Source organism: Eumetopias jubatus, unplaced genomic scaffold, assembly GCF_037043125.1.
Source record: "Eumetopias jubatus isolate StellerSeaLion01/CBP00866 unplaced genomic scaffold, mEumJub1_p1.0 scaffold_1, whole genome shotgun sequence".
Classification (NCBI taxonomy): domain Eukaryota; kingdom Metazoa; phylum Chordata; class Mammalia; order Carnivora; family Otariidae; genus Eumetopias; species Eumetopias jubatus.
The window spans coordinates 48695356-48704700 of NW_028274807.1; the positions used below are offsets into that span (position 1 = coordinate 48695356).

At 35.2% G+C, this 9345-nt stretch overlaps 1 protein-coding gene across 6 annotated transcripts in view; it reads left to right on the forward strand.

Annotated features, from left to right (window-relative positions):
* The window catches only part of CEP97 (centrosomal protein 97), a 28993-nt gene extending 20715 nt beyond the window's left edge, over window positions 1–8278 (forward strand). For 4 of the 6 annotated variants that reach the window (XM_088024372.1, XM_088024374.1, XM_088024376.1 and 1 more), the window contains exons 10-12: window positions 2022–2097; window positions 3554–4231; window positions 7434–8278. In XM_088024372.1, the coding sequence (XP_087880498.1) occupies window positions 2022–2097; window positions 3554–4231; window positions 7434–7562 (883 nt within the window). In that variant the 3' untranslated portion in view covers window positions 7563–8278. Of the gene's footprint in view, window positions 1–2021; window positions 2098–3553 lie in introns of all 6 variants that reach the window. The other 2 variants (XM_028119211.2, XM_028119212.2) reach the window with 1 other exon arrangement.
* The last annotated feature ends 1067 nt before the right edge of the window (window positions 8279–9345 follow it).

Genomic DNA, 9345 nt, shown 5'->3' on the forward strand with positions numbered 1-9345 from the left:
TTCAGTACATAGTGGAATCAGGCAGTTTGGACTGGGTTGAACAGTGAATGAGAGGTGAAGCGTGAGTGTAGCCAGTTTTTTTGTGGGGACCCCTTTTGTGGTATGTTGCTGGAGTTAAGGAAAATTCTTTTTTAAAGATGGGAGATATAGAGCATGTTTATGTGTTGATAGAATGATTCAGTAAAGAGGGAAAATCTGATGGTGCAGTGGAAAGAAAGGAGAGATGCAAGGTTGAAGTTCTTGAGAAAGTGAAAGAAGGGATCCAGTGCACAAGGAGAGGGAGTGGCCTGAGGTAGGAGCAGGAGCAGAAGCAGGTGAGGTGGTAGGTTTGATGGGGAGGAAGCAGAAATTCTGTCTGATGAATGCTTCTCCTTTTTCAATGATACAGAAGAAAACATGGTCAACATTTGAAAATGAGGAGGGGGTGAGGGTGTAGAAGGTTTAAGAAGAGAAGGAAATGGAGGATCATTGGACTGTATGAGGAAAAACTTAAAATGCAAAACAGTAGGTCAGGGTATATGAGTTTCATCAGCACCTTTCAGCTGTTCTATTATGATTTGGGCATGGTTAATTTGGTTCTGCTAGGAATGGTTTTTTTCCAGGCGAATATGGTAGGGGAGAGAGGGAAGGGCAAAGGAGCCAAAGATATTTGGGAGGGGATGATTATAAGGGTGGATCTTGGAATTTAAAGAAGGAAAAAGAGACAGGAGGAGGCGGGGATCATTAGCTTGGAGCTCTGAATGAAGATTGGACGTCTGGGTAGCTGCGGGGGGCGCAAGAGCAAGTGAACTGGGAGGATCGGAGGTGGTGGCTTGTGTGGGTGCTTGAAAACATTTTTGAAAATGGTGTAATCAAAATGATGGGGTCTAGAGTCTAGAGTGAGACTATGAGAATGAATGACATAGGGTGGATTCCTGTCAGAGCATCCATGTGAATGCTGAGGTCTCCAGAAATGATGATAGGAATGAAGTGGAGGGAGACTGGTGCTGAGATTTCATGACTGCAGGCAGATTCTGGGAGGCTCGTACTGGAAAAAGAGTTTGGAGAAATTTAGCAGGATGGCAGGAGTTCTCCAAGGACGAGGGCAAAAGAACATTTGTTGACAGTAGAAGCTATCTTCTGACACTGATGTATGAATAAAAAAATAGCTTCCACTTTTTTTTTTCCTCAGTAGGCCCCATGCCATAATGGGGCTTAAACTCCTGACCCTGAGATCAAGATCACATGCTTTACCAACTGAGCCAGCCAGGTGTCCCACAATAGCCCTTGAGAGGGCTACAGTGGTCTGATTTGGTGAAGGAAAATTTCACAAAAGAGGTTGAGAAGATAAGGGATTTGCCAGTTATAATTCTGGAGTCCCAAATGGCACAGGAGAAGAACATGGGGGGCTAGAGAAAGCTGGGAATTGGGTTAGAGGTAGAACAAAATGGTGGTGACATTCTGGAAGATAACAAACAATTAAGGGAGCCTTAGGTTGGTGACAGGCATAAGTTTGGAGAGGGCAGCAGTGAGCCCAGTTGAATACTCTAATGAATAAGGGGAAGTGATGGATGGGGAGGAGGTCCTTTGATGATAGCAAGGAATACGTCAAGGACCCGGGCAAATAGGGACCAAAGTTTGATGGGATTAGTCCTACTAGTCTCTTAGAAGATGGCATGTCAAGCTGTGATCCTAATCCTCTGCTGTTTTGTAGCCTATGAGCAACTACTCCTTTCTGCAACTCTTGTACCTTTGGTGTTTTGGCTGGGAAATAAAGGCCAGATAAAGAGCCATTTAATATTTTATTTTATTTTTCATCATTGGCAATACTTTGTAGAACCAATATAATCTGAATTTCAGTCACATCCATTTGGCTTCTACATTGAGTCATAGTTTAAAGTTTCAGCTTAGATATTCTAAAAGTGGAAAGGGCGGTTATTAGACTATTAATCTCTTTACAGTACATGTGTCTATTAGTTGTAACAATAGGCGCGAGTCAAAGCACCTTCCTTGTGTCAGTAATGGATGTTGAATTATTGCAGATTAAGAAAAGAAAGAGATGAAGAACGTATTAAAAAATTTGTACAAGAAGAGGCTGTCAGATTCCTTTGGAACCAGGTAAACCCATTCTTGCTTATTTACCTAATGTGTGAACCAAGAAAAATTCTAGATTTATTGAGATAATCATAGAGTAGTCAGGCATATTAAGCACTTTTTCTCAAGGTTAAGGATGGTCTATGTTCTTTGCCACTAACTCTGAATTAGTACAGTGAACTTTGTTACATTTTATTTAATCTAAAGAAAAATATTTTCATAATTTTGACCAGAAAGATAAAGAACCATAAAGATGAATTAAAGTGACTAAATTGAGGGTTGTTGTCATAACTTTCCAGTAGGTAGAAAATATTCAATTAAAAGTTTTCTGTAGCCATCTATCTTGTTTTACCTTTTGGGAATATTTGAATGAAAGGTGACTAAGATAGTGTTTGATGGCTATGATATGCATGTCCTAAAAAGTGCACATGACTTCTTGAGAGAGAGTTTAGATCCTGTAATAGCATACTTCAGGGACAGTTCAGATAATCACGTTTTACTGTTACTTTATCTCATCAGGTATTTCGTGATGATAATTTCTTGGAAGTGTTTTTGCTATAATAGGATTTTACCTACAAAATTAAGAAATAGTTAATTGATTTCTCAGGTTTTATAATTACTAATACTAGAGGAGTGGTTAAATAAATTATAGAATAACAATACCATGGAACATTATGGAACAGTTAAAAAGAATAAGGTAACAGTATAGACTGATGTGGAAAGTTCTCCAGAATAACATTGTTCAGTGAAAAACATTAAGTTTCAGAACTTAAGGTTCTGCTTGATTTTAAAAACTCCATATATATTTGAAAACAGAGTAAAAGGTCTGGAAGGACACTATCAAACTGCTATCAGTGATTACCTGGGAGGGTGGTCAAAGAGAAACTAAAAAATCCTATATATTGCTTTCTTCTTGCAGATTTAATTGTTTAATTTTGAGATTTTGTACGTTAAAAATGTAAAGGTCATATTATCAAGCACTCGGTATTTTTGGATATTTTAGAGTTGTGTACAACTGTATTAGATAATACAGTATTAGATAACACGCTGTATTAGATAATATTTAAAAACTCTATCCTAAATTGATATCTACAATGAGATTTTTAGAGAATCTACTTATAATGGGCTCTAACCTGTCTTATTCAATAGATTTCAGTTTCTGTTGAGTACATTATTGACCCCTTAGTCACGGGCTGTTGTGCTTCTGATAGTTTTTCCAGTAGCAACAAGAAGAATTGCTTTGGCCCATCCTGACTCTCCTGGTGAGGACCTTTTGTTATCAAGGACATGTACCACTTGTACCAGCCTGGTTTAGGCTGGGACTGCTATGGAAGGGATAAGGGGAGTCAGGCTGTTTCTAACTCCAGTTCTGCCATCTGCCATTTACCAACTTCGTGAGTGTTGGGGAAAAAGCTCAAAGAACATTGTAAAACAGGCAAGATTTTTATTTTATAATAAAACTATACCCTTTGGTTTACAGGTAAGGTCTCTGCAAGCTTGGCAACAGATGGTGGATCAGCGTCTAAGTTCCTGGCATACTGATGTTCCTCCTCTGTCAAGTACTCTAGTACCCTCTAAACCTCCATTATTCACCCAGAGTCAGGAGCCCTCTTCTGATCAAAATTCTGATTGGTTCATTGCTCCTGATGAGGCTCCTCAAGAGAAATCCTTACCAGAATTTCCAGACTCAGGTTTTCATTCTTCCCTAACAGACCAAGTTCACTGTTTGCAGAATTCTTTGGATTTTGAAAAAAGTTCCACAGAAGGCAGTGAAAGTTCCATAATGGGGAATTCCATTGACACAGTCAGATATGGCAAAGAGTCAGATGTAGGGGATGTCAGCGATGAGCATGGTGAATGGAATAAGGAAAGTTTAAACAATGAGCAGGATAATAGTCTGCTTGAGCAGTATTTAACTTCAGTTCAACAACTAGAAGATGCTGATGAGAGGACAAGTTTTGATGAAGGGACAGGAGATAGTAAGCTTCACATAGCTCCTTCCCTTGAAAAGTTAGATGCCTTGTCTGACGGTGCTTTGGTAGATGATACTCATGGCGTATCTCCTACTTTGCAAGATGAAATCAGCCAGGCACCAGAAAATTGTAAATTAAATGCTGATGTTCAAGGGCAACAGTCAGACTGCGATTCTACATTTCAGGTATTGCATGTTGGTATTACTGTGTAGCATGTCTGGTTGCTTGGGAAGCAGAAATCTACTTAACAATTTCAGTTGCCTTTTTTTTCTTTGGTGAAGGGGAATATCACCCCCATTTTTGTTACTATTTATATAGACTTTATATTCTTGTCTCTTGTTTTCCATATTTTAGAGACTGGGCTGAATCTTCATTTTGATTTTATTGGCTATTAGCTGTAATCTATCAAACAATATTTATATTGAAAGCTATGTGCACTTTATTTCCTAACTGAATTGCATCAACAGTGTTCTTGTTTTTTAATGTATTCATTTCCTTTCAAAAATAAACTAGAATATCTTTCAAGAAAATAGGAGTTTACCTTAAAGATATAAATAAGAGAAGTTAGATTTTTCTGTATGTCAGGAAATTAATTATGAAGTAAGGAATGTGACTTGTTAAAGTGAGTGTAGATGACAAATATGAAGACTGTGAACTATAGAAATCTTCCAGCCTCCTTGGAATAAGAACATATATTTTTAAGCCTTTTCCACCCCCTTATGAGTTAAGAAAAGCCTTCTTATAAGCAAATTGGGAGAAAAGGTAAGATTATAGGATTTTTCAGAGGAAATGAATATAATTGTCTCATGCAAAACTTTAGTTAATGTCATGTGTCAGTTTTAACATATGAAGCAAAGTGTTCATCTAGAATTAAAATCAAGCTTACTTAAAGAGGCATGACTAGAATATTTCTCTTAGATGTGAAGAAAGCAGATGCTAGGCTCCATTTGCTTGGAATAATGTCACAGTAGACATTATCTTTTCATTCAGTGCTTTTTTACCCTACGGATAAGCATTTATGTGCCAACTTCCTTGCCAGAAATTAACATATGTTCTTCTTCCCTGACCCTGCATTATATTTGCTTATGTATTTCAGCAGAAGGTCCATGGCCATTTACTTCATTTTTTGACCTCTGTTTCACAGTGAAGAACGTTTAAAATAATATTAGTGGTAGAATATGACTTTTTAAAAGAACTATTTTCTATCCAACTATCTGAAAAAGTGCCACATTTGGAAGACAATTTAATGGTGGTTAAGAAAAAATAAACCTCACTTATTTCTTATTAAGAAGAATACATATCTGTAACTTCAGGAAGAAATGATAATATTGTGTTGAATGTTATAGATGGATGCGTTTGCAAATCAAGGAAGCTTGATAAATTAATCTTTGAGAATGTTGTAGTATCATTGAACAACATATATCTGATTTCCCCTGATCTTTGGACATACAACTATTTAAAACTATGGCAATACTTAAGTGTTCTAAATTTAGGTGCTAAATATCTATTCATTTTTCTGTTACAGTCACTAGATCCCTTTCTTTGAAGTTATGTAAAGTAAAAACTTCCGATCCTTCAAGAATAAAGTCAGGGATCACATGTTATACTTTGTTGATAGCTAGAAACATTTCTCCAGTATGGGTAAGATGTATTTTTCTCAGTTTATAAATATGTAGCCCTCAGGTTGAGAAGATTTGGAGTTCATTCTCAGAAATCCAGAGTCTCTTGAAAAGGAAATATTTTCTGTCTCTTATAAATGAAACAGCCGTCTTACATTCAAAATTTTCCCTAGTGAAGCATGTATAACATTGAATGCACATTAAATAAAAATAGAATTTTTTACTTTTTGAATAATGCTAATTATCTTTTATGAATGATTTTGAATTTCTTCTTAAATATACCCTATTTTTCTATTTTACAGTTAAGTGCCTCATTTGCTGCCCATAGTTAGAGAAAAACCAACTTGCACTGCACTAATACCAAAGTGCTGCTTTATGGTACATTAATTTCTCATAAAAGTTCCTAAAATGTCATGGTTCAGTATTGCCTAAGTAGGTTTCTGCTGATATCTTCTCCCTCTTTTTCTAAGAAATGGCACAACACAGCTAAATTCATTTGAACATTAGCATTTGTCGGCAAGGTTTCCTTTTTTACCTTTGTTTTTCTAGCCCATAAATAGTATTAGTGTACTTTTATTTTAAAAAATTGGCAGGTTATGATAATGGTTAATATTCTGCTCTTCATTTGATTTACCTTTCCAAGTGTTTTGAAGTGCAAGAATATTAAGTAGCTTCCTACCTTAACTGTACAGATTATTTTGAATGTAGATAGAATGAAAATAATGTAAATTAGAACGCAGGAAAATTGTGGCATAGACTTAATATATTTTAATAGGTTTACAGTGTAATTTAAAATAACTTATGTAATTAAGTGTTATGTCATGGGCTATTCATTGGTCTGGCTAAAGAGAGAATGGGTCTAGTAAAGTTTAGGAAGTTGAGCTTTAACATGGTCTTTGTGTTTTTTCTTAGAGGATTAGTTTAGCTGTGCTATTTTAGTTCATATCAGTTTTCTTGATATATAGAAAATTCAATATATCAATGAGATATTCCTCCAGAAGCATAGATCCTACCGTGTGAAAATTGGAAGGAATCCTAGCAATTATCTATTCTAATCTCTTTGTTTTAAAGGTGAACCTAAGGTACAGAGAATTAAATGACTTGCCTGATATTATAGCTAGTTAGTAGTAATAAACTGTGAAAACTTAAAAGTTATTGTATTCCAAAATTTATTATTATACACTATTAATTTTACATTTAGTGAGTCAGTAGGAAAATCTTTGCATATTTTTCATTTTCTTTGAAAGAGGAAAAAAAAAACTTCTAACAGAGCTAGAACTCTACCACTTGCAGCAGAATTGCTTCTAGAAAATAGTCGACTAAGTTGTTCAGAACTCTGAGTAAATTTTCTCCAAGAAATGTGATGTCATTAAAATGGTTTTTAAAGAGGACTCATAGAAATTAAAAATTTAAAAGAATAATTGCATCTTGGAATCATTTATTTCATGACAAGAAGTATAACAGGTTGCTGAGATATCTGAAATTTTCTAGTGAAATCCTGAGTTTGTTTATATTTCTTCTTCAGTTTTACAGAACAACAGATGTCAGAGTTTTAACTCTCTTGATGTGCAGAAATGTCCAATCATGACAGTTGATCTAAACACAATATAGTTTGGTTCTATAAGCTTAATTATGAAAGGTCTCATAATATGCATGTTTTAGGAAAATATTTAGCCACACTGGTTTGCATATATGCAAATAACTTTATTCTTGAATAAGGTGGGTGCCATTCTTTTTTTTTTTAAGATTTTATTTATTTATTTGACAGAGACAGACAAGAGAGGGACAGACAGCGAGAGAGGGAACACAAGCAGGGGGAGTGGGAGAGGGACAACCAGGCTTCCCGCGGAGCAGCGAGCCCGATGTGGGGCTCGATCCCAGGACCCTGGGATCATGACCTGAGCGGAAGGTAGACGCTTAACAACTGAGCCACCCAGGAGCCCTGTGGGTGCCATTCTTGAGTGTGGACTTTTATTTTTGTTTTGGGTTATTTTCAATACGTAAACACTGTTAATAGTATTTTCCTGTTATCTACTTAATGCAAGTCTAGTTCCACTTTTTGTAAGTATTTTCAGATACAATATGAGCTTAAGATATTATACTATCTCTTTGGTACTTTCTTTGGTGCAGATTCTTAGAATTGGATTTATAACAATAATATAAAATATAGAACCTTTTTTTGTCTGGAGTAAAAAGGGAATATATAGCATGAGTCTGATCAGTTTCCCATTTATAAAAGAAAAAGAGACTTCATTTTTAATGCATATTTTTATTTTGCCATGTATCTTATTAATGATATTTATTATATTGTAATGTTTTAACTTTTAAATATATGATCCATTTATTCATAAAGTAAAACAGAAAGGGCCTGTAAGGAACATTTAAATATTTTTAGTGATATTGCTTACACTGATCAAACCTATTGTGCCATATTAAAATTAAAAGTCAAGTAAACAAAAAGTTCTCACACCTTAGAGTGAAACAGATAATTGTCTTTTTAAAATGAGGTGCTTTTTATTTGTGAATGAGTAGAAATCATACTAAATTTTAATTCCTAAATTGATTTTAGTAGATAGCAGGAATCTCTTTGTAGTGGCTTTGTTCATTTTCTAATTAAATTTCTTTGAGCATTTTGTAATAATTTTATTGTTAACAATAAGAGTTTAAAAGTAAGTTGATTTTTGGACTATTTTTAGATTTCTCTTTAATTTTGTTTCAGAAATAGATGATTTAAAGTGGTTATGGTTTGTTTTATGAAGGCTTAATATTTTGTATTGTATTTAATTTGTATTTGAGTCTCTAATTCTAAATAAAAAGTTTGTACATTTGTTTGATTCATCTGTTTATTATAGTGATTAGTAGTAATGGTTATTACTCATTGTGTTTTCAATTAATGGGTAACTAAAATTCAGAACAAGTTGCAGATAGAATTCTAAGGAAGTTCCAGAATATTGTTATATAAATGAGTTTACAATAAAATAGTCTTAGCCTTATGATAATGGATATGAAATGAAAGAAATGCTAATTTAGTAGTTTTATTTGGTAGAGATTTTATTACTTCCAGGTAATGGGTAGAGAAGAGCATATCTCCCTCACAGAGCACAGATGACACTGTCAGGTACTGTTGAAACTGGGTGCTGAAAGTGTTAGGGAGTGAATGAGTAAGTAGAGCACAAACCCTCTCATCTGACACAGTTGGACCTATAAGTTGGTTGGTGTTATGGACCAAATTGTATCCCCCACTGAAATTTATATGTTGAAGCCCTCACACTGTGACTGTGTTTGGTGATAAGAACTTCAAGGAGGTAATTAGGGTTAAGAAAGGTCATAAGGAAGGGGTCTTAATCCAATAGTACTGGTATACTGTAAGAAGAGGAAGAGACAAGATATTCTCTGGTGCATGCCCAGAGGAAAGGCCACTTGAGGACACAATGAGAAGGCAGCCAGCTGCAAGCCGGGAAGAGAGAGCTCAACAGAAACCAACCCTGCTGAGATCTAGATTTTGGACTTCCAGCCTCCAGAGATATGAGAAAATAAATTTCTATTGTTTAAGCCAATCAGTGGTATTTTGTTATGGCAGCCCGAGCCGACTAGTACAGTTGATTAATCAAAATATTGGTTAGGGCAGGGAATCATAAAAAATTACATACCTTAAAAAAACTTTATTGAGATATAAATGG